Genomic DNA, 26,865 nt, shown 5'->3' with positions numbered 1-26,865 from the left:
ACCCTGATCGCAACAAGTCTCCCTTTACACATGTTCTTTACCCCATCTCTCAGCTTGTGCTCCACATCCTGCGCGAACACTCTTCCCCTCTCTCCTGAGAACTCGTGGGCGCTGACCTCTTTCCCTATTTTCACCTTCTTCTTATCGACGTCCAAAATCAACTGTAGTTCGAAACTCTGGAGTTTTGACATGTCTGCAATGGTCTGTGTCCAGAGGGATACATCGACCTCAGGCAACGGACTGTCATGAGGCTCGGAGCCTGTGTAGTTAAAATACGCATTTAGTCCCGACAGATCTGACTCGCAGAAGTGCCGAATGCCGTGTTGGAGGGTTAGATGTTGGACATTAGAGCGCTCGCGTAGCAAGTCGTGTAGACGCTGAGTGAGCGGCAGTGAGGGTTGATACCACATAGAACCGTACAACTTCACCCTTTTCAGCATGGCTCTGCACTCTGATCCAAGGCTTTCCAGCCACCGTACGAGTACAGGAAGGTACTCGTACCCGTAGCATAGCACCGCGAAGCTGTTCACGCTATAGAAGTATATTCGTGCTTCCTGTCGAAGTTCGTGACTTACGTAGCTGAGCGCCTGTAGAGTGGCTATGATGTTGTGGAAAGTTTTATCTATCACTTCGTATAGTTTAAACGTGCCTACCTTTTGAAGTGCGGGCTCGATGAAAAACGGTAATGAATTTCTAAGAAGAAGTCTGTAGATGTTGTTGCGTATCTCCGGTGCCAAGTGAATCAGTGTCCCGGGTCCTGACGCGGAGGAGGAGGCATGACACGATGTATTGGATGTTTGACGAATATAAGTATCAATAAGCGGCCTTGCAGGCACTGGCTCTTCGGTGGGTGTGGCTTGTACACCGGCAAACGTGTGTTGTCGGTTGGTCAGGGTTCGCTGGTTCGAAGCAGGGGTCGGAACCATGCTGCTAGAGGTGATCTGGTACTGGGTAGTTGTGTAGTGGGCGTTACTGCCAATAGGATTTCTCGAGACGTGTGTTGAAGAAGATGCGGTCAACAGGTTGGAAGCGTCGTAAAAAGAACAACTTGGAGGTGTCATAAATAGAGCAAGATTAGCAACCATGCATACGTCACCTATCTTCAAGTTAACATTAGTCACACTCCGCGTTCAACTCACCTGTAAGCTAATGCGTGAATTTCATTGTCAGAGCCGACAGGTATAGTCCGAACACGCTTTGACGACGCCAGGTTCTCTGAGCTGTTGAGGCGTCAATGGTACAGTAAGCGACCACGGGTCAATGCAAGCACATCACCGCCATATGCAGGAACTGCTCCTTGCGCACACCGTGTTGGCAGTCGACGCGGCTCTTGACTGGACAATGTGGGGGAAAATGGTTCTCGTGATGTTGGTCCAAGTGCAGGCTGCAGTGACACAGACAAGAAGCAATTCTGAGCTGTGCTTGATTCGGAAAAGAGCACGCCTAGCAGAAGCTGCGTGGGGAAGTCTGGTGGAGAGGCCAAGAGGGCAGAGATCAAGGCTGTTGACTGAAAATATCTCGTGTGAACTTGTGGGGGGAAGTGTGGGTGAGAACGTGTGGGTGAGAGATGCAGCAGATCCACTGGGGGTGGCCAATTAGGTAAAACCGGGTCCCGCCTTCCCCCCGGCGCGCTGCCTCGCAACCGCCTTTACCTGACAACTCACTCACCTGACTGGCGCTACTGCCTTTATTTACTCTCCTTCTCCTCCCTCTCCTCAACAAAACCTGTAGCCCATCCTCTCACACTCCTACAGCTCTTCACCAACTTCTTGTCAACCGTCAATTGACCTCACTCCTACCCAACGAAACCCGAATCCAACAACCAACCACAACCATGGGCAAGGTAAGCAGTCCCAGCAGCCACCCCGCCCCGCCTTCCCCGCGCTGATGGTGCCGGCAGGCCAAGTACATCATGCTCGACTGCGACAACACGCTCGTCCAGTCTGAGCGTCTGGCCTTCGAGGCCTGCGCCGAGCTCACCAACATTGTCCTGGAAAACCACAAGATCGATGCCCGCTACACGGCCGAGTCGCTGCTCGAAGACTTCGTCGGCCACAACTTCCGCGGCATGCTCCAGGGCCTGCAGAAGAAGCACAACTTCACCATGCCCCAGGCAGAGCTCGACGACTTTGTCCAGCGGGAGCTCGGTGCCGTCACGCGCAAGCTTAGCGAGAAGGCCGTCGAGTGCCCTGGTGTGACCAACGAGCTCAACAAGCTCAAGGAGCAGGGCTACCCCATGTCCGTCGTCAGCACCTCGGCCAAGAGCCGTGTCGTTGCGTCCATCGAGAAGGCCGGCATTGCCCACTTCTTCCCTCCCCAGCACGTATACTCGGCCGCCACCTCGCTCGACCCGCCCAGCTCCAAGCCCGACCCCGCCATCTACCTCTACGCCGCAGAACAGCTTGGCGTCAAGCCTCACGAGGCCATCACGGTCGAGGACAGCAAGTCTGGTGCTACTGCCGCTATGCGCGCGGGCATTCCTTGCATCGGATACGTTGGCATCTACGGCATTGAGGAGGGCAAAGATAAGATGGAGCAGATGGCCAAGCTCCTCACCGACGAGACCAAGTGCGCCGCCATCATGTACGACTGGAAGGAGTTCCAGGACTGCCTGAAGAAGGTCGAGGCCAAGTTGTAGACGACTCTGGAGGCTTGACGACGGCAAATCTGACGAGCTCTACGTGCGACTGCAGTAGACATTACGACACGACATGGATGACGAACAAAATCACGGCATGACTGAACATATAGAAGCATGAATGCATTCTACTAGACTTTGACGGTCTCCAGCATTGGCATCTTTTTCGCTGCGTGTGATGTTTGTCAAACTTTGTTGATGCTGACGTCACAGCTCGCGGGTCGGGCAGTCGCGAGTCGCGTCCTACGGCTCGCATCGGATCGGCAAACTCCACCAGACCCTGACCACCAGACGCTATCCATCAGTCCCTATTCACGTTGCACCGCTTTCAGGACATCATCGCGAACGCGGGGTACTCTTTGACCGCTATGCTTCCACAACGGGTTTGTATACGCTATCGCGTCCAATTTTTTCCACACGCGTGCTGAGCCTCTAGTGTGCTCACAGCGAGCTCGGTCTAGCCGCCACCCAGCACAATTCGCAACAGACTTCTCCCCCGACTACAACGGTTGGTAGATGCATCTCGCTCGATCTGTGGCCGTTGCATTATTACTTGCCTTCCGCAACCCAAATTCTCTTCCTGTGGTACAACGGCGGTTCGATGTACCGAGCTTTGTGTGACTGTCGACAACCCACCCTGCAATGATGTTATCGGGCATATGAACCCCCCCAGATTGACCTAGTCAATATCATCCGATAAGGATGCAAGACCAAAATTACGCTTTTACAACAATGGTCACGCTCAATGTCTTTCAACACGGCTTTGAATGTGGAGTGGTGAGAAGCGCATATCGAGAGAGAATCAGAGACCGATACCAATTCGGCTGGAGAATAGGGAGAAAGGGACAACTACAACATTACCTCTGTTGCGAATGCCCGTTATCGTGTTCAACACGAGCGATCTGCATCTCGGCAGTCTGGGCATTCCATCCTTCCGCTGGCTAAGAACTAGGGTATCGCTGTCGCCAAGGCATGCTTAGATGAAGCCTCCTTCCTAACCGGTCATATACTCCACGCTGAAGCTTCTGCTTCATTTACCACCACCAATCTTACACTCTGTACAGCATTCGAGTTCATATACATGATGTTCAAAGCCAGTCTGGTTGCCGATCATGGCCTCGTGGTAGCTTGTGCGATGGGGCACGACATGGCCGTAACGCCAGGAAGGGGCAGGTATTATCTCTACCTGCCGGGTTTGCTATAGTCGGTGCATCAATCAGAATGGCGAATTTGGTGCTTCCAGGTACTACAATCCGGATTTAAAGCCTTCGTTGGCCCTGCTGTATCACACATTACGGTCGTTCCATTCATCGTTGCTGTCCAAATCGCAGTCAACATGTACCTTCAAACTGCTCTTCTCTCGTTGTCCGCCCTTGTAGCGGCCAAAGAGCTGCCCAAGGATGAGATCAAAGCGGCGAAATTGTATGATTCTGGCATTAGACATGCGAACAACGTCGCTATTAAGAAGGTTGCGATACCCGTTAGCATATCGCCAAGCTGGGCGCTAATCTTGAACTTTAGGAATCGTGGGCATTGCAAGAAGCTGCAGGAGCTTACAACTCCGCGCAGTATGCCGAGATCAAGGACAAGGTTGAGTGCATCAACGGCACCGCGATTTCGGGAAAGGACACTTTTAAGTGTAGCAACGTGAGCATTGCAACGGAGAGTATCTCAGTCACTTGCTTACTAGCAAGTAGATTGACCTTCTTCATTTCCTGTCTCACTCGGAGCTTGGAAGCGCTCGCGGTGTTGGCTCATCTTCATGGGGTAAGCGTTCGCAGAGTGTTATACCATAACCACCGTTGACCATATTCTAGGCTGGACATCAAAAGATGGACGCGAGTTCGTCGCCATCGGCCAGCAAGATGGTGCTGCTTTTGCAGAAATCAGCAAGGAAGGCAAACTCGTGTACCTCGGACGTCTTCCGCAATTCTCAACACCAAGCACCTGGCGCGAGATTCGGGGTCAGAATGACCTCATGATCATAGGCAGCGAAGCCGAGGGGCATGGGATCCAAATCTTCGACATGAACAAATTGCTCGATATTGATCCCTCTAAGCCAGTGACGTTCAGCAACGAAAAGGATCTTACCGGCCACTACAAGGGCCTTCCTATTGGTCGCACGCACAACGTTGTCACGAACCCGGAAACAAACTTCATCTATGCCGTTGGTGCGCAGCCGAGGAACGACTCCTGCAAATCAGGCATCATCTTCATCGATATTACAGATCCCTCGAAACCCACGAGCCCGGGCTGGTAAGTTTTTGAAAGCGCCCCATGTGTTGTGCAGCCGCGCTGATATCTCGCAGTGCGTCTGAAGATGGCTACGTGCACGACGCGCAGTGCCTCATCTATCGCGGCCCAGATAAGGCATTCGAGGGCCGTGAAATCTGTTACGGCTTCAATGAAGATACTCTCACCATCTACGATGTGACCGACAAGAAGGCTCCTGCCATCTTGTCCAACACATCGTATGAGGGTGCAGCATACACGCACCAAGGTGTTGTCCTGGACAAGCAAAACCAGCACTACTTGCTCCTCGATGACGAATATGATGAGTACGACAAGGTCGGCCCCGGTATTCCAGGAAACCCCATCACGTACATCTGGGACATTTCCTCTCTCAAGGCACCGAAGCAAACCGGACTGTACAGGAGTGGTGCCAAGGGCATTGACCACAATCAGTATGTTGCGGATGGTTTCGCGTACCAATCCAACTACGGTACCGGCTTCCGTGTCCTGGATGTGCGTTCTATCCCGGATGACCCAACTGGTGCTGGTGTGAAGGAGATTGGCTTCTTCGGTATGTTTAGATGCTAATGTTAGGTTGTGAGATCGCTAACCGTGCCATCAGATGTTTACCCAGAAGACGACAACTTGCCGGGTGGTGGTTCCGTCAAGTTTGTCGGCACATGGTCTAGCTATGCGCTCTTCAAGAGTGGCCATATTCTCGTCAACACCATGGAGAGGGGCGCATTCATTGTCAAGTTCCAGGAAGGCCAGGGCAAATAGATGGACACGCTCGTTATCGCGAGTCGGGCACGACAGCATGGCCAGGACACGAGATGCATGCGGTGCAAGCGGTAGTAATAAATTTAGTCGCACCAGCGTTCTGGTGGTACATACTAGCTCGCCTAAATGCTCAATTAGATAATTGCCTCCGCGATCTAACATGACCCTAGCAAGAGGCGTAGTTCGGGCTCGCCGCTGATGATTCTACCGCCTTTTCCAACAACGACATCTTCCGGACTGATTGTCTGATTGTGGCGTTTCATCGCCAAGTGCGCTTTGCGCGGGGACACGCCTTGGCTTCGGTGTTTCTTCCAATTAAGTAGGGCCAGAGTGTTGCTAGTCCTCTCGGCGGGAAAACGGTTCCTCATCTCCTTCCTCATGCATCACAGCATTGCGCAGCCAAGCAACTCTTCATCAATCGCATCGCTTTTCCCTTCCCTATCACCCGGCCACCGGTCCACTGCGTGCTGTTCCTTGCTGTTCCGCCGGTGCCTGGATGATGCTGCATGGCCGTTCGTCAATACAGCTGCCTCTCCCGGTAAGGTCTACCAGCACGCCATGATGCATACTAAGTTTTCTTGGAACCTACTATATGGGTACGAGGGTGAGTATATAGAGTGCCTGGGTACCTAGAAAGTTTTGCTCCTCAGCTTCTTCCTCGCTCACTCGACCTCTGATCGTGTAAGACAATATGAGGGTTGCTTTGCTCATCGCGCTCGCTGCGCTCGCTGCGCCTGCCCTTGCACAGTACGACGCAAAGCCATCTGGCAAACCTGCAAAGCCGTCAAAGCCGCCGAAGCCTCCGAAGCCTTCAAAGCCCCCAAAGCCGCCGAAGCCCGACCATAGTAAGCTCGTCTCACCAAAGGAGCTGATCAAGGCCATCGATCTTGACGACCTACTTGCCGGCTCCCAACAACTCCAGACATTCGCCGACGAGAACGGTGGCAACCGTGCTTTCGGAAGTGGAGGTCACAACGCTACCACCGAGTGGCTCTACCAGACCTTGAAGAAGACTGGATATTACGACGTCTATAAGCAGCCCTTTGTTGAGCTGTTCACGGCTGCGACCGTTAGCCTCACTGCTGCTGGCGCACCTGTCCCGGCTGAATATCTCACCTACGGCCCGTCTGCCAAAGTTACCGCCAACCTCGTCAAGGTTAATAACCTTGGATGCAATGTGTCAGACTTTCCCGCTGGTGTTTCTGGCCAAATCGCCCTCATCTCAAGAGGAACATGCACATTCGCCATCAAAGCCACCAATGCCAAAGCTGCTGGAGCTGTTGGCGCCGTAATCTACAATAACGTTCCCCTCCAGAGCCTTTCTGGGACGCTTGGTGGTGAGGGAGACTATGCCCCTGTTGTAGGTCTTACTCAAGAAGCCGGTAATGGTCTTCTTGCCAAAATTGGGAATGGCACAGTCTCGGCTAGTCTTTCTGTCGAAGCCATCCGCGAGAACCGCACAAATTACAACGTCATCGCGGAGTCCAAACAGGGCGACCATAACAACGTCCTTATGCTAGGCGGACACACGGACTCTGTGTTTGCCGGTCCGGGTATTAACGATGACGGCTCAGGCACCATCGGCACGCTCGTTACCGCTCTTGCCCTCACTAAGTTCAAGCTCAAGAACGCTGTTCGCCTTGGCTTCTGGGGCGCAGAGGAGTTTGGCAAGTTGGGCTCATTCCACTACATGAAGTCCATCAACGGCACGCTCGGCGGCAACAGCACCGAGGTTTCCAAGCTCCGCGCATACCTCAACTTCGACATGATCGCATCGCCCAACTATGTGCTCGGTATCTATGATGGCGACGGCAACGCATTCAACTTCTCCGGCCCCGCTGGCTCCAACACCATTGAAAGGGACTTTGAAATCTTCTACGAAGAGCGTGGGCTTCCTCACGTGCCCGCCTTGTTCTCTCTGCGCTCTGATTATGCCGCGTTTCTGGAGAACGGCATTCCATCAGGTGGTCTGTTCACTGGCGCTGAGGTCCTCAAGACCCCTGAGGAAGCACAGCTATTCGGTGGCGAGGCTGGTAAGCCGCTCGACGGGTGCTATCACCAAAAGTGCGATGACATCAACAACCTTTCCCACGATGCTTACCTCCTCAACACCCAAAGCATTGCAAACTCGGTTGCCAAGTATGCAGTCAGCTGGGAGGGGATACCACGACCCAACGCCACTCACCGTAAGAGGAGTGCTGAGAAGAGCAGGTTCATGGCCCGCTTTGACCAGGGAGGTCATGAGCATCACGGCCAGCCGTGCGGTGCTGGAAAGAACGTGGTGTAAAGGACCCTATGAGAGATAAAGGTCATTTACATGATAAAATGATGTGACGATGATGTAGAGTAGTATAAAAATGAAGTAAAAATTCCAGTACCATTGCATTTTCTTCCCAATACAATGACTTTACTTCTGATTCAGCTCGTTTCATCTAATCGATACGCTACCCTAGCACGAGGCATAACTGGACTCTCAGATAGAATTTAATGTTGTATCGAAACTAGTAATTAAAATGCTTGAAATAAGCCTCCTAAGATATCCAAGGCCGTGAATTGGCGTTCAGGTAGGCTGGGAATCGGGTACCTTGCCCACGGCGATCAAGCTAATGCCATCTAAGCGACTATGTTGAAACAGTTCGTAGTCTTGAGGGAGACGTTTGTATACTCGCCTGTCTTCTACTGTATATTACATACTGAGACAACAATTACATCTACTGAAGCTCGCAAAGTTCAACTAGCGACGCACAGATAACGCTCCCTTGTGAGGAAGATGGGATGAATAGCATCAGGACGAACCAAAGTCTCGCATAGAAACTCCTTGTCTGAGACAATTTCGTGCCCGAATCGAACCTACTGGTTACTCATAAGCAAACACATGTTTCAGCTACAAATATAAGAGCAAATGTTCATAACATTAAGACTACAAGCCACGACGTCAACCCACAGATCCACATCAATAGCACAACACCGCCATGTCCGCTTCCCAAGACCACAACCACAGCCGCCCATTCCCCCTCTACGCAACCCGCATCGCTCACATCGATTCTCACCTCCACCGTCTAGAGCATGAACTCGCAGTCGAAGAATCAAAGGCCTCACTACTTCCCCTAGATACCGAACGACGGACAGTATTCGAGCAGAAGAAAGACCTGTTGGTACGCGCAATGCGGCGATTGGAGTATGCTACAACGCGGGCGGTACGAATTTCAGAGGCGCAGATTGAGAAGCCGAATGTGTTATTCGGTGAGGTAGCCAGGTGGATGGAAGGGGTGATCGAGGGTGATTTGAGGGAAGTGGGGGTGTTGGTGGAGAGGTTGAGACGTGTGGAATAGAGGGTAGAAGGTGAGGGAGAACCAGGGTGCTGGCGCAAGGGGAGGATGTTTCGTTGGGCGTTCTATCTTTTGGGGGATATCGCTTGGATTGTCAGTTATGGATATACTTTGATGAAGGTCCTTGAAGGAATCGCGTATGCCTAGGATTACTCACCATTTCACTATATTGATGGAGGTATATGGGTAGTACTTTTATCGAGCAATTACATCAGCCTCCTGTGATTAGGACCCTTCACCGGATATATCATTGTGAAGATGCTTGGGGGATCAGTGATGGAGAAACACGTGAAGGTTAACCGAGGGCGCACGGATCATCTAAGCCAGTCAAGACAGGGAGGTGTTAGGTGACATCATCAATCAACAGAACTAATACTGTGTCAAACACAACTAGCCTACAAAGTTGATATACACTCAACTATAGTAGCACGCGATTTTTCTTCACGTCTCTTGGTGTATCTGCATTCTGTCGCAGAGAGAGTGGTCCGCATTGTCCGGCTTTCGTCCGCAGTCAGGCCTCCCATAAACTATGATAAAAATAGGGTTCAAGAAGCTCCCATGCCCCAGGACTACCTGCTGAGTTATCGCCTGCCTGTGGGTGTAGTTTGAGAACGAGCATATTTCTGTCGCTTTGCAGCCCAAAGCTCTGTTCTATACCCCCAATTCGGATAAGCACTTACGGGACTCGTTGTCAAAATGGTGAATCTTTCTTTGATTAGACAAAGCAACAAACATATCGACGAGGCTTCGACACCCTGCGTCGCAGTTTTTGTCGGCGGCACTGCTGGTATTGGGAAGATTACGCTCGCTGAGATAGCTGCACTTGGGACAGACTTCAAAGCATACGTCATCGGTCGTAAAGAGAGTGAACAGGCATTTAAGACTTTCCTTGATGACTTACACCAGGCCAATCCAACTGCCAACATCATTTGGGTTGAGGGACAAGTCTCGCTTCTGTCCGACGTCAAGAGGGTCTGTGATCTTATCAAAACCCTTGAATCCAGTGTCGACCTTCTTTTCATGACAGCGGGATATGCGCCTATGGGTGGAAGACAGAGTATAACACTTCTGCAAAAGTGGGGTCATAGACTAATGTAATATAGTCACACCCGAAGGGTTGGATATCAGTCAATCACTGGTCTTTTACTCCCGCATCTGCTTCGTCGAGAATCTTCTCCCCCTCCTTCGAGCATCACGGAATGCACGAGTTATTAGCGTTCTCTCGGGCGGACTCGAACGCGGGTATCTACTCAATAACAACGGGTTGAATGTGGAACAAACGGGCAGCTTCGCGGCAATGGCAACCCACATGCATATGGGGATCATGGGCACTCTCACCCTCGAGCGACTCGCGGAGGCGAAAGAAAATCACTCCATTGTTTTCATCCACAGCCATCCCGGTATTGTTAGAACTGGAAACCTGTTTCGCGGGTGGGGTGAGGGGTCGTGGGGTCCGTGGTTTGCCGCAATCTTCATGGACCCCATACTGATGCTTATCGCATTCAGTTTCAAAGAATCGGCAGAGAGGTACCTATACCAGGTGACGAGCGGCGCGTTTGGGGGGAGAGGACCTACACTTCCGGGCATCGTAGGACAGACAACCAGAGGAGAGCACACGGGAGGATTGTTTCTCGTGAACCGAACTTGCGACGCAGTGATGAATGAAAAGGAACTGGCAAAGCTCCGTGTCACGGCACAAGAAGCAGTATGGGAGAAGGCACACCAAGTCATTAGTCCGTATGTCTAGCAAAGAAAATATGGGTCACGGGAACTGCCTGATAGCCACTGAATTAATTCAGAAGTAGCGGGTGTGGGTGGAAGTAGAAACGGAGAATATAGATTGATGGAGGGGTGGAAAGGACTATTTGTGTTGTTAGGCATCTTGTCTGTTACGCTGTTTCCTTTCTCATAGGGTGATTATCCTGTAATAAGATATGGGGTTGGTTCTCCTAGGGGTATGTCGCAAGCTGTATAGTCTACAGGTGTTTTAAAAACGGGCTGTCTTGATTATATTATGTCCATGTCTATTCCCTCACGGTATTGCTCTATGGTGTTACAAGAATTATCGTGTGATAACTTGAAAACGGTTTGTATAATCGCTCAATATTCATCTATCAGGTAGAAAACTAAATTCTGTGCTCTAGGTCAAGTGGCTTCCTCTCTTGGGTAGCAAACTGTTCCGTTATAAAGTCCACTACCTGCTCCCATCTACACCTCCATTCTCTCTCACAACATCATTCCTTAAGCCTTTACCTGAAATGTCAGCGTCTGATCAGAATGTTGGAACCATCATCACACGGCTTCAAGTCACACTCAGCAGCGCCCAGAAAGCACCCCAAAGTCCCGGACACAAGGAAAATACTCAACTGCCTCGCCAAATGTTGGGTTGGGTCGCCGCGACGGCCTTCCAAGATACTGCGACCGGCCTAGAAAAAGCAAACGAGCACCTTGAGGACGCTATGTGCTTGATGCGCCAGCTAAGCGCTTTCGATTGCGTGCAATATGGTGGAAGTGCGGAGATTCAGGTGGCGAGGGCGAGGATTACGAATGCGCTGAGTAAGTTGGAGCATGTTGTGGTGGAGGTGCGCAGGAGCGTGCGTTATAAATAGCGAAGGATAAATGCGCTTTTGGGTTCATGGGATTGGTTGCAAGGTGGAACTAGAGAAGTGTGGTTTGGGTAATCAGTGTTGCCTTCGAAAATCGGGGTAGAAAATGCTTCTGACGGTGGCTGTTGTGCCTTTTTCATGTTCTCTCACCCCAAGATCGATTTCCTACTCTACAAGGATTCTTTGAAATGCAAAAACGGAACCCTAGTCCCGTGTGATTTCATCATGTGCCATAACGCCTAAGTCGAACCCTGAGTTTCAGAATTAAATATCCAGTGCCAGTAAGCGAGAATCACACTCGTTACAGTGTGGGGACTCCAAAGTTAAATCAACCGTACAAGAATAAGCACTATATCGAAAAGGCATGCTCGTCTGCACTTAGGTCTGCTCTTGTGTTAGGTTAATGCTATACTTCGTCGCCATATCAACTGCGTGATTAGTTAGGCTAGTTGAGCTTTTGGCTATGGCAGCGGCCTGTCCTTTCAAGGTAGCCATGTCTTTAGCTATGGCAGCCCTGAGCCTATGAAGAGCGGCTTTCGCGGTTGCCTTTCTGCTCTTTGCTGCTGTTGCTTCTGCTTTTGTCTGATTTTCTCTGCCCTTTAATGAGGCTACTTCCTCCTGAAGTCTGTAAGCCGAGTTTTCGGCAGTAGTTGCTCGGGATGTCATAGTGACTAGTTGTGACTGGATCGTGTTGTGCTTTTGCTCGAGACTTTTGTACGCATTTGCATTGTAATCGCAGAAGCTCCGAATTCTCTTGATTTCGGCAGCGAGCTGGTGTCTCTGTGCTTTGAATTGCTTTCCTACTGCGGTAGCAGCATTGCACCGCATGTTAAGTTGGATGTTCTTATTGGTTAGATTTTTGATCTTCTCTACGAGCTGTATTGATTCAAGCTTCTTTGCTTGAAGAGCGTTTTGTAGACGTCTATTGTCTTTTTTAAGATGAAGGGAAGAAGACTCGGGTCGAGAATTGTTTGGAGTCTGAGCTGGAGAAGAGGCTAGTGAAGTGGCCCGCTTTAAAGACAGCGGTTGTTCAAGAGATCCGTGAAGACAGTGGCTGCGTGGGCCATGCGTTGAGGTTTCTAGCCTATATTAGTATTATTATCTTCTAAGTCTATTTTATGGAATACGTACGAACAGTACTTTCGTTGTCGTCCTCATCCTCTTGCTTTTGTTTTTGCGACATTGTTGAGTCGTACTGTGATCCTTCCGGACCTCGTGAAGCTAATTAAAGTTAGTTTTCTAACGTTTCTAGCGAGTTTGCTATCAAGGGTCTACCTGAAGAAGGTATGCCAGGTGTTGCCGTCCTGTTCTGTTCGCTCGCTGGGGTAGGTTGCTTAGTCGGTAAAATTGATTTGGAATGGGCACTTCTTCCGGTAACGGAAGCGCAGGCGTTTTTGAAGTCCAGCCAGAATGTTTTGTATAGTACAATTTGCTGGAGGTGCTTTCCTGCCAAGAAGTAATAAAGTATTATCGCCTTTAATCTGGCTATGGTGGCGCGGTCGGAACTTTTAGCATTACTATAGTCATAAAAGGGCTCCTCGAAATCGACAGAGTTCAAGCTCTGCTGTCTGATTCGGAACAATTTAGAGTCTTCGAAATGTTGATAGGCGTATCTAATGTGGAGATTTTGGCTTTTGTCCAAGTCAATGAATGCAAAGACTTGATGGCGTCTGATATTGCCAACGTGAAGCATTTTCGTCATGGCTCCTTCAGGCTGAGTGACTCTTCCTCGATTCTTGATATCGAGGCCCCGCGGCCTGAACGTGAGAGTTTGAATGGGAGGTAGCGAACAGAAATTGCCTTGTAGATGTTCTTTGGCGACCTTTTGGAATGCGGATAGACTCCAAGGAATGGCTAACTCACCATCTGGCACAACAGATGGCTGTGGTGATCTGGCAGCCTCCATAGTGATTCGTTATCTGTTGATTCTCTGGTGAGAAGAGCTGGTGTGTCACAAAGTCCTGCTGTTGAAGGTGCCAATCTAACACCCGCTCGCGATGGTTGATATTTGGGTCCTCTTTAATATAGCGTGACGCTTGGCCGCCGGTAATGCTGAGTAATGGCAGTATATGGATGTCTGCTGGTAATAGTGAAACTAGTTGTATGCAATGATATTGGCTTTCGGAAGAGACTGTGACTGTTCTTCAGACGCCTCGGTAATAGCAGCTGAGCGCGAAAGCTGTCTTAGTAAGTGTAGGATGGGGTGAGATAGGGAGTAGTTGGAGCGTGGGGCGAATAAGTACTGCTGTAGATTCGTGAGTAATAAAGGTGTTGTAGTGGAAGTATAGGTGAGTGCGGATGTATAGCGCAGGTGAGTGCGGATGTACAGCGCAGGTGAGTGAATCACCGCCAGCTCAAGATACTCACCCTCCCAAGAAAGTATTGAAAGCACCGTGTGATAGGATTCATTCGACCACTATGCATATGGTAAAAGGGTGAAGTTAGACAGCAGCTAGAGCCCCCGTATTTGATGACCCTGTTTCAACGAGCAGACGAAGTCATATCATGGCAAGAGGGTTGCGGCCTGTATCTCAATACGGTTATTGTAGCCGGGAAGTAGAGTCTTTGTCCTCTGCTTAGCTAAGAAATGATAAGTTGTATACATAATGTCTTAGGGAAGCAAAAGCAGTGAGTGAATGCACTTGTGCGCAGTGCGCATCCAATCGCTAAACAAACATCGCATTGAATCAGGATTTAATTTTACTCAAGATTGTGGTAAAACTCTAAGAGGCATTCTTTTTGCGAAATTTTGACTACATAGTTGTTATAGTCCTTCAACATATGAGTGATGAGAGAGAGAAAAGCTAGTGTTAAATCAATCGTGATGGCTTGTGGTCTCTAGCTAGGAATATTGCAATGTTATCTGGGGTAGCAATATGCATTAGACTCACTAAATTTACAAGTTTACACAGATAGAGACAAGAATGCAAGCGTTTAGTAGTATTCAGGAAATAAATGATTTGTTGATGACGTCTATGATTTCCTTTCGGGGCATCGCGGGGCTAGCGCCGACAAGTCCTCAGTAAATTCCATCCCTGGCGCGCCACACTCTTTTCATTTACTGTTCGGATTTCGGATCCATACTCTATTCATATCCTATCGCGTTTTCCTGCCTGATCAGACTAAGTAGGATGCGGTCTGACAGCAACACCTGGACGGCGCGTCTTCCCCGTATGTCTTGGTCCGTGAGAGCCATGGACGCTCCTCTCATCCCACTTTTACTCAGAGGATGCTTCCATCTACAATCCTCCGTCATAATCAAACGAGATGTTGCAGTTCTTCCCGCACATTAAAATGGTCTTCGAAGATCATCTCTTTCCCGCTGCTTGCTTTTAGCCTGAATGAACGGCTGTCGCAACACACCTTTCGTCCTCGGCACTGAATCTCTTGGACTTCGCTTCATCAGCCCTTCCGATCACAGCTTACATTCGGGATGGTCTTCATGAGTTATATAATACTGTAGTGCAGAGCCATTCGAGCGCTGTTCTCATAACATTTGACCATGCGATTGTTCCTTAGCACCTTACTTCTCGCCTCACGTCTCGTTTCTGCAGAAGATGGCTCGGCAGCATGGTTGCGATATGCTCCGGTTACGCAAGCTAAGAATTCTCGATTGTTGCCCGCAGCAATCATCGCTCTCAACTCTACGAAAAGTAGCCCAGTTTATACAGCAGGCCAGGAACTTCGAGACGGTATCGCGGGTATCTTCAGCAAAGAACTGAATGTGAGCACTCAAGCAAGACGAACCTCCTCTGCCGTCATCGTGGGGACATTAACCGCGTATACGAATGATTATGGAGATCTTGAAGACGCGGAAGATCTGGAAGAAGATGGTTTCTTCCTGAGTACAGAACAGGATCAAGTCGTCATTGTAGGACATAACGAGCGTGGTGCTCTTTATGGTGCCTTTGAGTACCTTTCTAGGTTGGCACAAGGCGATCTTTCGCCAACATCCTTTATCTCAAACCCACAAGCACCAATTCGATGGACGAACGAGTGGAACAACCTAGATGGGAGCATTGAGCGTGGTTATGCTGGCCCCTCTATCTTCTTCCGCGATGGTTTCGTCCTCGAGAATGTTACTCGGGCTGCTGAATATGCTCGTCTTTTAGCATCAATCCGCATCAATGGAATCATCATCAACAACGTTAACGCCAATGCCACGCTTCTTACGGCACGGAACATCGAAGGGCTGGCGAGATTGGCGGACGCAATACGACCATATGGTATACAGCTTGGCATATCGCTCAACTTCGCATCCCCGCGGGACCTAGGCGGACTGAGCTCTTTCGATCCTCTTGACCCAAAGGTCGATGCATGGTGGATGAATATCACCACGCAAATATACGCAAAGGTTCCAGACATGATAGGCTACTTGGTAAAGGCTAATAGTGAAGGCCAACCGGGACCGCTGACCTATAATCGCACACTAGCCGACGGGGCCAACATGTTTGCCAGGGCGGTAAGGCCTTATGGCGGTGTTGTTATGTTCCGTGCATTTGTGTACGACAACCACATTAGCCCGGCAAACTGGAAAGCTGATCGGGCGAACGCGCAATTAGAGTTCTTTCAACATCTGGACGGAAAGTTCGATGAAAATGTGGTCGTGCAGATCAAGTACGGCCCTATCGACTTCCAGGTTCGAGAGCCAGCATCGCCTTTGTTTGGGGCTTTACACAATACGAGTACAGCCATCGAGCTACAGGTCACACAAGAGTACCTTGGCCACCAATGCCACCTGGTATACCTCGCACCGCTTTGGAAGGAAATACTTGGTTCTGATCTGAGGGCTGATAGTCGCTCGTCTAAAGTGAAGGACATTGTTTCTGGTTCACGCTTCAAGCGACCGTTAGGTGGCTATGCTGGCGTTGTGAATGTTGGAACTAACTCAACCTGGCTCGGTAGCCATCTGGCAATGTCTGTGAGTGTTGCATGCCTTTTTCATTTTTTGGTTCAGTACTGATACCAACAGAACCTCTATGCATACGGAAGGCTGGCGTGGGACGCGTCGCTCGAATCTGAAGCAATTCTTCAAGATTGGACACGTCTAACATTTGGTCTCGATCAAGAAGTTCTGGATACTATCACCGATATGTCTATGAAGTCATGGCCGGCTTATGAAAACTATAGCGGCAATCTGGGAATCCAAACTTTGACGGATATTCTCTACACGCACTTTGGACCAAATCCTGCTTCTCAAGACAACAATGGCTGGGGTCAATGGACACGCGCCGACAAAGCCAGCATTGGCATGGACCGCACGGTGAAAAATGGGACAGGGAACGCAGGACACTATCCACCTGAAGTCGCCCAGATCTACGAGAATATTGAAACTACCCCAGACAACTTGTTACTCTGGTTTCATCACGTGCCTTACACTCAACGACTCAAGTCGGGGAAAACGGTCATTCAACACTTCTACGATGCCCATTATGAAGGAGCTGACACAGCACAAGCCTTCGTCAGGCAATGGGAGTCGTTGAAAAGCAAGGTTGATAATGAGCGATGGAATCATATCATGTTCCGGCAGACATTCCAGGCCGGGCATGCACTTGTCTGGCGCGACTCCATCAACCAATTCTATCATAATCTCTCCGAGATTCCAGATGAGTCCAAGCGCGTTGGAAACCATCCGTACCGCATTGAAGCTGAACAGATGAGCCTTGTTGGATACAAGCTATATAGCGTCAATCCTTTCCATGCCGCATCGAGACATACTGCTATCGTCACGAACTCGAACAGCAGCGCGGGTATTGCGACTGCAAATATAACTTTCGTTTCAGGAACATACGATGTGGCGGTTAATTACTACGATATTATCGGTGGGAAGGCGAGGTATCAGCTCGAGATCGATAACCGCACCATAGGCAAATGGACGGGGAATTTGGAAGACAAGTTGGGCCATGCGCCTTCGATCTACCTGGACGGTCATTCAGCGACGCGCATCACATTCAAAGGCGTCGAAGTTAGGCATGGGGAGACGGTAAGGATTACAGGGCAACCGAATGGCATGGAGCCTGCGCCCATCGACTACATATCATTCCTGCCACCTGGGGTTGTCGATTGAGAAGGCATCGCGAAAATTATGGCGTAGGTAGCTATAGTTGTACGATGAAGACGCTCGGATCTCATCTCCGAGTCCGATTTCTGCCCAGTCGGCATCATTTCCACTTCAAGGAACCCCTGCTCATATCCCGCATATCTAACTTATAGTAGATTGGCAACACTAATGTCCGCCAGCCACAGCTGGCCAACTTAGTTTCAGCACATTAGTGGCTTTGACACGGTGAAATGTCGCTCCTTCTTCGCGGCACGTCAACACCCATCTCCTGCCTGATCTAGAGGATCTAGACCAGAAGCCTGGGGACTTCGCAGCTTCGTCCACGATCTTTGCGTGTTGAAACTGGCCCTATAATATATTCCGAAGCTTGGACGATCGTGTTCGCTTCGGGGGCCGCGGGCGTGCGGCGTAGCGGCGCAATCTCACGAACCCAGATACCATCACCCCTTCTCCAAGTGTGACAGACAGCCTTCAGCCACAGGGGCCGCGAAAACTTTGACGAGACACCGTTTCCTTAATCTCCGTCGTTTGGGATACTGCTGTTTGTCTTAGTCTTCTCGGACATCATCGAACACTTCAAACTCTGTCCCTCAGCTTCATCCCCCTCTGTTAGCCTGTTAGCCCATTGCGAAACCGCAAATGCCTCAACCTAGCACGATCGCTGCAAGATGTGCTGCACTTGGCACATCCATAAATCAGGTAAGCACTTATCGAACAACCAGAACGTGCACGTGCTGATGCCTACTTGAGGTTATCCCAGATATCTACAGCTTTGCGCGACGGGTTCGCGATTCTAGACATGATCTGAACGCTATCAATAGTGATCTCTTAATCATCAGGACTGGCCTCGGCGTTGCCCAAGACGACTTCGCATCGACATCCAGTGCCAAGTTGCCCGCCTCACTTATCGATGCGGTATCGCAAATTCTTGATTCTTGCGATGATACAAGCGATCGCTTACACAAAGCTTTTCTCAAACTGTCGTGTAGCAGCGTGCCAAGACAAGATTGGCAATTGCTTAAAGATGGGCTTTTGATCAACCTACGGCATGATCTTAATGGGGCAACAATCGTGTTGGAACTCGCTCTTGACTACATCTCGCTGTGAGTGCCAGTTTTAGAGTTCAGGCGCATGAAACAGTCACTCACCATGGTAGATTTGGTCAACAAGACACTCTCGACTCACTCCTCCAGTGCTACGTCAGTGATCTCATCACAGCGAGCGATGACTTGCTGAAAAGAACAGACAAGGAAGAGATCCACATCAACCTCACGGCACGTGATAGACTCCCTTCACTACTTCAGGCTATTCGTCTTCTCCGCTCATGTATCACTGCAATCTCAAGGGAGACAGCAGTAGCATCGTCTTCGTCACCACAGCCGATAAAAAGAACGACAACGCCACGGCCAGATTCGTTGGAGCCCTCATTAGGCGAGCCACGTCGGAGTCGTAGACCTAACGCTCCTCAACAGGTCTCTTCAGAGTCGGCTGCGAGCAAGAGCATCGGCACTTGGCTTGACAATGTACCTTGCTTCGAGGACGCGCCACCTCTCACCCATTTGGCAATCCGTAGAGTAGCCGAAGAAACACACACAAAACGAGCATCTCGGAGCCACCTGTCTCCATCACGTGGTACTTTCTACACGGATGATGGTGTCTCTTCTAGTCGGACGCTGGTCGCATCCGAAGCACGAATTAGGAGGTCGCGCAGCTGGTGCTCCAATTTGACAATCCTTAATCACAACGTATCAACGGCGACGAAGATGACGCAAGCAGACAGATACACGCGCACAATGTCCGGCTCAGATGTTTCGGTCATTCACAAAAACATTACATCAGACAAGATTGCCGTTGCCAAGGGCAACCGAAAAGATCTGGATATCGATCAGAGAGTAGCTGTTGATCGTATTTTGGCAAACGTACCTGCAGAGGCAACTGCCGAAGAGGTCGAGCGGATATTGTGGGAAGGTGCTAATTCCTCGGTGGTTCACCCGGACTTTGGATACTTCTTCATCAGGGCAGCACATGAAATGTCGCCTAGCGTACTTCAAGTGTTGATTGAATTTGGGGCTGACATTACCCGAACAACTTCCTCTTCGTCTCGATACTACTCAGCAATGCACGCTGCGACGACAGGACGACAGCTGGATACAGTAAAGTATCTTGTGTTATGTGGGCATTCAATCGACATGCCGAACACCCTTGGCGAGACACCTCTCCATCTCGCCGTCAAGACGCCTGGAGCGTACGAGGTGGCGAGATATTTGGTGAATTTGGGAGCGGATGTGAACCAAGAAACCCACAGCGGTGACACACCGTTGCAAGCAACACTCACAGAACCGATGCTAGAAGGCAAGGAAAGAAGCATGTTGATAGAGCTGCTGTTGGCACACGGAGCGGAAGGCGAAGTGAACAAGGACATGGAGGCGAGAAGAGGCAATTCGAAAGGAAGGCACGTGCTGGGCCTAAGTTGAGTACAATCAGATTCTAAAATAGCCCGCCACTTTCGGTCGGCACTTTCCAAGATTCCTAAGCGACGGCAAGTCATCCCAAGTTTTCCAACAGCTCTTTCCAATTCTAGAGCGCTCTGAGTAACACTTATTGTCCTCCGTTTTAGTAACTTGCTGGATCTAGTTATAATCATGAGATCTTGTATTTTCAAGCACGGCTACTACATGGGATCTGTCTGAGTTCTCCTTATCTTCTTCGACATGCCCTGGAAGTTCTCGGTATACCACTACTAGCCTAACTCTAGGGCAGACCTAGCTTGAAGCCGCCAGGCACATTCTTCTGGAAAAAGCCATTCGGATCGTACTTCGCGCTAACACCCCTCAGAAATTTCCCGGAATCCTTTCCATAGCTCTCGATTACCTTCTGCGAGCCATGGCTGTAATTCAGGAACCGATACTGCACTGCCTTGCCCGTAGCCTCAGCAGCCTTGTTGATCGCCTCAAGAAGATCTAAAGACATTTGCACAATTTGCTCGTCATCTTTCTCCTCCGACCACGCCGGGTTGAGTAGAACGTTGACGTACGGACCGTCGTCTGTAGCAATACCCAGAGCATTCTGACCCGCTTCAGCAGACTTCTTGAGCATATGCGTAGTGAATGGCTGTAACACGACGGAGTATGCGAGTTCTTTGGCCCCTTTGATCGGTTCGACGGCCGTCCGAAACAGCTCCTGGATGGCAAGAAGAATATCAATGTCCGGCTTTATAGTGGTCGTGAAGTAGAGATTGCGACCGCCGTCTACACTGTAGCTTGATTGCTCGGTGGTGAACTCGACCAATGACGCCTGTCGCAACGATGCGTTGAGTCGAGGCTCAATTGCTGTGAACTTTGAGAGCGACTCGGGACCAGGCTCTACTGTCGAGTGGCTCGCATGAAACGTACTCAAAACGGTCAACTCCCCGCCCACTCTCTCGGCCCAACCCGTTGATAGCAACACATGCGCATCTGGATCTGGTGTTGGTGAAGTTGCGAAACTGTGAAGAGCGCGTACGGCATCTGGATAAGACGTCCCTGGGTGAACCGTCATACCTCCCCATAGCTTGTCTTGCGGGAAAGTGGGGAAGTCAATCTTAGTTACGACTCCGAAGTTGTTACTACCGCCTTTCAGCGCAGCAAAGAGATCCTGGTTAGTGGTTTTGTTGGCGTTCACAATCTCACCAGAAGCGAGCACTACCTCGAAATTGGTGACTGCATCACAGACAAAACCACGTCGTCCTGAGAAGTAAGATAGTCCGCCTGCATATGTCAGTTTGCAGCGCTTGCTCGAATACAAGCTTCGTCAACTTACCGCCGAGAGTTAGGCCTACAACGCCCACACGAGACACACGACCACCAATTGTTGCGAGACCTTCAGGTGCGAGGGTTTCGTAGACATTACCCCATCGCTCGCCTGCGCCTATTGATACAGTCGTCTTGTCTGCATTCAAAGTGACACCGGTCAAGTTGCGCATGTCGATCACAAGGCCATTGTCGATGTTTGCGGCGCCTTTCCAGGGCGTGTTGCCTGCTCCTCGTATTCCAATTTTAGAGTTCGACTGCGCAGCTTCTCGAACTAGTTGCGCAACTTGATCCGCTGATTCTGGACATGCAATAGCGGATGGGGAGATGTCGTTGTTGAAGGCTGTGAAGTAGGATTTGTTATGCTCCTCGAATCCATTCGACTTCGGCTGTAGTGATTTGAACGACATGTTGCAACACTGGAAGTTTTTGGGGGAAGGGATCTGGAGTGAGAATCGGGCAGCAAACTTGGGTCTGGAGTGAGGATTATTCTGCTATAGCAGAGGCTGTGATGGTAAAGAGTAAGGTCAAGCTCAGCCGTGATATGCTGCGCAATATAATATAATGAGTTGGTGGTTCCACTTCTTTAGAAAACTTGGGAAAGGAAGGCTCTACCTAGGTAACCTTGGAAGCACCCTGACACTAGTCCCAAACCTATCCAATCCGCAGCTCGCCATGTGGCTCAATCGTTTGCGTCGCCATTGCGCAAGACTCATTGCTTGCATTCTACTGGAATTCACCATGAGCTGCTGTTAGCACAATAGTAGTAGTCTCCCTGTGTTTAGTTTTCCGGGCAGTACCTGTCCTCTCTTCGACCCGGTGAATGCACAACTTCTCGGTCGGTGACCGAAGGAATCAATAATAGAATATGTGGTTCGACAACACAGCGGGTTATCAACAGCTGTGCCGCAATATAGACGCTAACGAGATGTGTCTCCGGCTTTTTACGTTGGGGCTAAAATAGGTACAAGCATGCGTATGCGGCATGGCCCCCCGCAGTCTCCCTCTTTCCCGCGCGCGAGGCTAAGTGAGGGCAGCCGGCTGACCCCTCCCTCTCTTGATTGGGTCTTGACTGGTGATAGCAATGTAAGCGCTAGGGTTATATGTCGAAAGATATGTCCAGGCCATACCTCATTGTGAGTACATGTTTGCTAGGGCGGCGTGAGTCAAAATGTACGTGTTCCCTTCATAGGAAAGGCTAGCGCCGTCCTAAACAAGTCTAACCCCACTCAACACTGTGCCACCTTCAATCGACTGCGATTGAAGAGACGAACATAGAACCCAACTGCAAACACGCATTCATCCAAATTTGCATATTACCACCACTAGAGCTATGGAAGAAACACCTGGGGATCTCGGAACAGTTCTGGTTTTGGGCGGCGGCGGCTTCCTGGGCACTGCTGTTGTCGAGAGGCTGCTCGAGACAGGCCGCTGGACTTCAATCGTGGTCTCCAGCAGAAATCCCAATCAACAGATACCAAACATTTCATATCGCAAATCCGATATTTGCGACGAGAAGAGCGTCACAGCGTTGATCGACGATGTCAAACCACGCCTAGTGGTCCACTTGGTCTCGCCTCGCTACAACGCTGAGCCACAACAACTCTACGATTGCAACGTGAAGGGAACATCGATGTTTCTGGACGTATGCCAAAAAAGTTCACATGTCAAAGCGTTGCTCTATACGTCGACTAATAGGGTCATTGCAAACTCTCCACCTGCGATCCTCACCGAAGACGATATTGAGTTGTTCACCGAGTCCAGCAAAACGCATCCATACTGCAAGACCAAGGCTATTGCCGACGCCATGGTCCTGGCTGCAAATGGAGACTCCTTGAAGACAGCTATTCTGCGCGTGCCCATCGTATATGGAGGCAGAGACCAGCACATGGAGGTCGTAATGGACTTTTTCGATAAAGGTCAACAGAAAATGCAGCTTGGGGATAACAGAGCGCTCTTCGAGATTGTCAATATAGACAACGCAGCTCATGCCCATGTTCTGGCTGCGAAAGCTCTGCTTTCCCCAACGTCGCGAGACAGAGACATCTCTGGCCACGCGTTCTCCATCACAGACGGGAATCCGATGGGCTGGTACGACTTTGCGCGAAAGGTATGGGCGGAAGCGGGCGACAAGACGACACCAGATGAAGTTAAAGTCGTGCCGTTTTGGGTACTCTTCTTCGCAGCATCTACATGGGAATGGCTCCTGTGGCTGAGCACCTTGGGCATGGTCAGGGCAACGAAGTTTAACTGGTACAACATCAATACGATGAAGGAAGGAAGCTGTGTATTGGATATTTCGAAAGCAGAGAAGATGCTAGGATATAGTCCGATAATTTCTACAGAGGAAGGCATTCGCCGAGCTACGAAGCGTGCGCTGAGTGAAAGGAAGAAGGCTTAAACTAGGAGGCATTGACAGGCCCACATTTAGAGAGACAATAATGGGCAACATCAGGTATAGGAAACTATCAAATGAAAACGAGTCGCGCTAAACATCGTCTGTCTGAAAGCGCATCCACCTGCAAGCCAAGGGAAGGATACCAGCATCCCAAGCAGGAAAGAGCAGGAGGTACTGAAAATACAGACGCCACCTAGAAACTTTGATAGTATGAAATATCAAAACAAATATGAGACTAAGCACTCCGAGGTGTGAATCGTACTTTCGTGCGCTCCACCGGCAGCACATAACTCCGCCAAATACTCGCCCTCTCCGCCTTTGGATCCACAAGCTCAACCTCATAGTTCTGCACAATATGCTCGAGAACAAGCTTCATCGCCACACTTGCATAGAAGCGACCAGGGCAGACTACAGAGCCAATGCCCCAACTATGATAATGTGGTGAGATGTCAGTGAGCTTCGAGGGGCCCTCAGGCTGTAGCGCCTTGCGAACGCCGTCTGGTACATTCGCCTTATGCGGCACAAAGCGAAAGCCGTTGAAGCGCAGCGCATCAGGGAAGTACTGCTCGTCTTGTAGAATAGCTTTAGCGGGGACACATGTCCAGGCGCCTTTTGCTACTTTCGTGCCGTCTGAGTAGTAAAAGTCTTTGAGTGCTTGGCGGCGGCCGGACATGGCTTCCATGGGGTTGTGTCGCGTGGATTCTTTGATGAAGGAGTCGAGGAGGGGCAGGCCTTGGGTTGTATTCATGAAGTTGGTGAACTCTTCGCTGCTGAGCTCTTCGCGGAGGGGCGAGAGGTACTCTTTATAGAGGCAGAGGTCGTACAGAGCGTAGGACGTTGTTGCTGATAGGGCGTGCAGAGACCCAAACCAAAGGGCGATTACCTCGTATGTGATCCGACGGGCGCCCCAGTTCAGCTCTGTGGGGGCGGTGTCAATTGTCCATGTGACAAGGTCACTCTAATAAATGAGTTGGTGTTTGTTCAAGAGACATTTGGCTCGGTGTTGGTGGAGGTGAACTTACAGGAGCAGGTGTATCAATAAGACCGGCTTCCCTGTCTGCCTTTTCTCGTAGCCGCGTCTCGACGACCCCGTTGATCATCTTGAACACTCTAGCTTGAATCCCACCTCGGTCCCTAAAGAAGGTTCCGACCCATCTAGAGAGTACGAGTTAGTGATGTGAAGCAAGCAATTCGATAATAGGGTACCTTACCCTTTGAGAAACGTTGGTGTAATGCGAAGAACTTCAGAGGCAATCACTACAAGCTCATTGTACTCTAGGACGGTCTCCATGAAGGCTTTGTCTTGACCTAGTTCGCTCCCGAAAAACGCGTAGCCGTTCAAGTCGCACATGACTTTCTTGATGAGCGCTGGAGCTGGCATGACTTTGCTACCATCTGATAGGGTCAGTCACTGCTCTACTTGTGCAATAGGCTGGATGTAAACGTACCAGGGTTGCACTGGTCTCTGAGCAGTCTATTGAATGACGTCTTGATGTTGAAGCGCATGTTTGGCATTATCTCCCGCATTCTTTCTGGTAGTAGAGTTCCAACAGCCTTGACATAACCGATACCCTCAGCACCACGTTCATCAAGCCAGTTGTGTCCAAGCATGGTGTAGGTTGGTTGAAACATCTGACGTGTAGCGGCGAGGAAAGACAACTCATCTTTCTTCGCTTTCTGGCACTCCTTCAGATGTTGTTTGGAGCTGATGAAAACATGGTCATGATCTGGTGCGGCAACACTAAAAGCAGCTCCTTTAGCCTGTCACTAGTCAGACGTCAAATTACTTTTGTGTGTATGCATTTGGTATTACCTTCTTATACTCCGCCGACATCATGGGATCTCCCCTGAGAAGGAATTTGTATCGCAAGTAGCAGTCAAACATCCACCTCAACGGTCCTTGAGAAATCGATATCGTTTGGTAACAGCAGATCAGCGTGATCAACACACCGCCAAGCGCGCAGCCAAGCACCTCTACCACTGGGAAGGGTGAACTGGAGATATCCATCGACATGGTACTCATTCTATCGTTTTGGTATGATGGTAATCTCAAGTGAAGTATAGACAAAGCAAAGGTGGAAATAGTAGGACTAAGTAATGACAGGGCCGGATTATAACTCACCTAGTGTAAGATTCAAAACTCTTTATCCGTCCCTAGGCCCAGAACATATCCATACTCGTTGAATATTGACTCTGTCATGTCCGAGCCCTGCTCACAGTGTTGCCTCTTTTCGGCCCCAGCCACGCCGCAGCATTGCAGTCACTGCCTCGTTTCAAGCCCTCCGATTTGCTATACTGTACGCGCCCTGGGACCGCCTAGCTGAGACAGTTATCTTTCACCGCTTAAATTGTCTCAAGGTCGAAGCTCCGAGGTGCATTCGTGAATCCTTCAGGTTATGAGCCATACGCCGCTGATATTGAACCATGTCCATGGCAAGCAGGCTTAAAAATTCTGCTTTACATCTTGAATGTCGCGGATTTCTACCCAAAACGTACTGGTGGTATTGTAGATTTCGCTTTCGGTGTCCGATTCCCCCACCCTGGGTTCTACAGCGGAAGTACTGGAACGTAAACCTATATTGAGGACCTACACTATCGAGCTACATTTGAGTGGCCAGTTGACCATGCTTGGACACCAAAGACAGCAACCGCGTAAGGCGAGGCTTCCCGCTTGGGGATAGAGATAATCACTACTCTCCTTCTCGGAATGGCAATATAGTTTGCCTTGCAGGACTTCACCCCAGCATGCAATCACATCATCTTTGAGCCGAGACACGCATGTTAAAAACTCGGAGTTAGATAGTGGGCGCATATCCATCATAGCCAAGACGGGCTGGAGGATCAAAAGGCTCCAAGGCTGATTCTAGTGGCGTTGCACAAGCCTGATTGATAAACGAATGTTAACGGGTCTCACTGTCAGCACCCCTCAGATAGCTGACTGTGCTGTGACTATGCGGCGTAGTAGAGTCTGCATGTGATGTGCCTAGGCCAGCGGTTGGTTTCCCCACTATTAGCTCCACTCTTTGGCTCTGG

At 50.1% G+C, this 26,865-nt stretch overlaps 12 protein-coding genes across 12 annotated transcripts; 8 read left to right on the top strand and 4 right to left on the bottom strand.

Moving 5' to 3' along the window:
• Nucleotides 1–155: 155 nt before the first annotated feature.
• Nucleotides 156–737, bottom strand: K460DRAFT_266505 (uncharacterized protein; the record flags this gene model as incomplete). Its single annotated transcript, XM_040927510.1, has 1 exon — nucleotides 156–737. A coding segment is annotated over one exon (582 nt), but the record flags the coding sequence as incomplete, so codon positions are not given.
• A 970-nt stretch (nucleotides 738–1,707) lies between these two features.
• On the top strand, nucleotides 1,708–2,753 carry K460DRAFT_367292 (HAD-superfamily hydrolase-like protein). The gene is made up of 2 exons (XM_040933551.1): nucleotides 1,708–1,843; nucleotides 1,901–2,753. Exons 1-2 carry the CDS (start codon nucleotides 1,835–1,837, stop codon nucleotides 2,636–2,638), a joined length of 747 nt encoding a protein of 248 aa, XP_040789099.1. The 5' UTR covers nucleotides 1,708–1,834; the 3' UTR covers nucleotides 2,639–2,753.
• A 1,221-nt stretch (nucleotides 2,754–3,974) lies between these two features.
• K460DRAFT_406736 (uncharacterized protein) lies at nucleotides 3,975–5,650 on the top strand (the record flags this gene model as incomplete). Its single annotated transcript, XM_040936991.1, has 6 exons — nucleotides 3,975–4,106; nucleotides 4,160–4,285; nucleotides 4,336–4,405; nucleotides 4,456–4,894; nucleotides 4,948–5,441; nucleotides 5,493–5,650. The coding sequence occupies 6 exons, from the start codon at nucleotides 3,975–3,977 to the stop codon at nucleotides 5,648–5,650; spliced, it is 1,419 nt and encodes a 472-aa protein (XP_040789098.1).
• A 357-nt stretch (nucleotides 5,651–6,007) lies between these two features.
• Nucleotides 6,008–8,072, top strand: K460DRAFT_367289 (aminopeptidase-like protein Y). The gene has a single exon (XM_040933550.1). It carries the CDS (start codon nucleotides 6,342–6,344, stop codon nucleotides 7,935–7,937), a length of 1,596 nt encoding a protein of 531 aa, XP_040789097.1. The 5' UTR covers nucleotides 6,008–6,341; the 3' UTR covers nucleotides 7,938–8,072.
• A 1,603-nt stretch (nucleotides 8,073–9,675) lies between these two features.
• Nucleotides 9,676–10,977, top strand: K460DRAFT_314051 (uncharacterized protein; the record flags this gene model as incomplete). The annotated part of the gene is made up of 2 exons (XM_040930263.1): nucleotides 9,676–9,955; nucleotides 10,083–10,977. The coding sequence occupies 2 exons, from the start codon at nucleotides 9,676–9,678 to the stop codon at nucleotides 10,724–10,726; spliced, it is 924 nt and encodes a 307-aa protein (XP_040789096.1). The 3' UTR covers nucleotides 10,727–10,977.
• Nucleotides 10,978–11,237: 260 nt separating this feature from the next.
• On the top strand, nucleotides 11,238–11,588 carry K460DRAFT_356194 (uncharacterized protein; the record flags this gene model as incomplete). The annotated part of the gene is made up of 1 exon (XM_040931943.1): nucleotides 11,238–11,588. The coding sequence occupies one exon, from the start codon at nucleotides 11,238–11,240 to the stop codon at nucleotides 11,586–11,588; it is 351 nt and encodes a 116-aa protein (XP_040789095.1).
• Nucleotides 11,589–11,963: 375 nt separating this feature from the next.
• K460DRAFT_356193 (uncharacterized protein) lies at nucleotides 11,964–13,491 on the bottom strand (the record flags this gene model as incomplete). Its single annotated transcript, XM_040931942.1, has 3 exons — nucleotides 11,964–12,664; nucleotides 12,717–12,806; nucleotides 12,861–13,491. The coding sequence occupies 3 exons, from the start codon at nucleotides 13,489–13,491 to the stop codon at nucleotides 11,964–11,966; spliced, it is 1,422 nt and encodes a 473-aa protein (XP_040789094.1).
• Nucleotides 13,492–15,087: 1,596 nt separating this feature from the next.
• Nucleotides 15,088–17,652, top strand: K460DRAFT_356192 (glycoside hydrolase family 67 protein; the record flags this gene model as incomplete). Its single annotated transcript, XM_040931941.1, has 2 exons — nucleotides 15,088–16,506; nucleotides 16,558–17,652. The coding sequence occupies 2 exons, from the start codon at nucleotides 15,088–15,090 to the stop codon at nucleotides 17,650–17,652; spliced, it is 2,514 nt and encodes an 837-aa protein (XP_040789093.1).
• A 633-nt stretch (nucleotides 17,653–18,285) lies between these two features.
• K460DRAFT_377701 (uncharacterized protein) lies at nucleotides 18,286–20,120 on the top strand (the record flags this gene model as incomplete). Its single annotated transcript, XM_040935000.1, has 3 exons — nucleotides 18,286–18,345; nucleotides 18,397–18,749; nucleotides 18,803–20,120. The coding sequence occupies 3 exons, from the start codon at nucleotides 18,286–18,288 to the stop codon at nucleotides 20,118–20,120; spliced, it is 1,731 nt and encodes a 576-aa protein (XP_040789092.1).
• Nucleotides 20,121–20,397: 277 nt separating this feature from the next.
• K460DRAFT_281604 (FAD-binding domain-containing protein) lies at nucleotides 20,398–21,844 on the bottom strand (the record flags this gene model as incomplete). Its single annotated transcript, XM_040928505.1, has 2 exons — nucleotides 20,398–21,392; nucleotides 21,487–21,844. The coding sequence occupies 2 exons, from the start codon at nucleotides 21,842–21,844 to the stop codon at nucleotides 20,398–20,400; spliced, it is 1,353 nt and encodes a 450-aa protein (XP_040789091.1).
• A 923-nt stretch (nucleotides 21,845–22,767) lies between these two features.
• On the top strand, nucleotides 22,768–23,835 carry K460DRAFT_281830 (NAD(P)-binding protein; the record flags this gene model as incomplete). Its single annotated transcript, XM_040928524.1, has 1 exon — nucleotides 22,768–23,835. The coding sequence occupies one exon, from the start codon at nucleotides 22,768–22,770 to the stop codon at nucleotides 23,833–23,835; it is 1,068 nt and encodes a 355-aa protein (XP_040789090.1).
• Nucleotides 23,836–24,067: 232 nt separating this feature from the next.
• On the bottom strand, nucleotides 24,068–25,666 carry K460DRAFT_356189 (cytochrome P450; the record flags this gene model as incomplete). The annotated part of the gene is made up of 5 exons (XM_040931940.1): nucleotides 24,068–24,790; nucleotides 24,855–24,987; nucleotides 25,044–25,227; nucleotides 25,281–25,593; nucleotides 25,646–25,666. 5 exons carry the CDS (start codon nucleotides 25,664–25,666, stop codon nucleotides 24,068–24,070), a joined length of 1,374 nt encoding a protein of 457 aa, XP_040789089.1.
• Between the last annotated feature and the right edge of the window lie 1,199 nt (nucleotides 25,667–26,865).

Source organism: Cucurbitaria berberidis, assembly GCF_010015615.1.
Source record: "Cucurbitaria berberidis CBS 394.84 unplaced genomic scaffold K460scaffold_3, whole genome shotgun sequence".
In the NCBI taxonomy this organism is placed as follows: Eukaryota; Fungi; Ascomycota; class Dothideomycetes; order Pleosporales; family Cucurbitariaceae; genus Cucurbitaria; species Cucurbitaria berberidis.
Note: the sequence above shows the minus strand (reverse complement) of the source record. Positions and strands in the feature narration are given on the sequence as shown.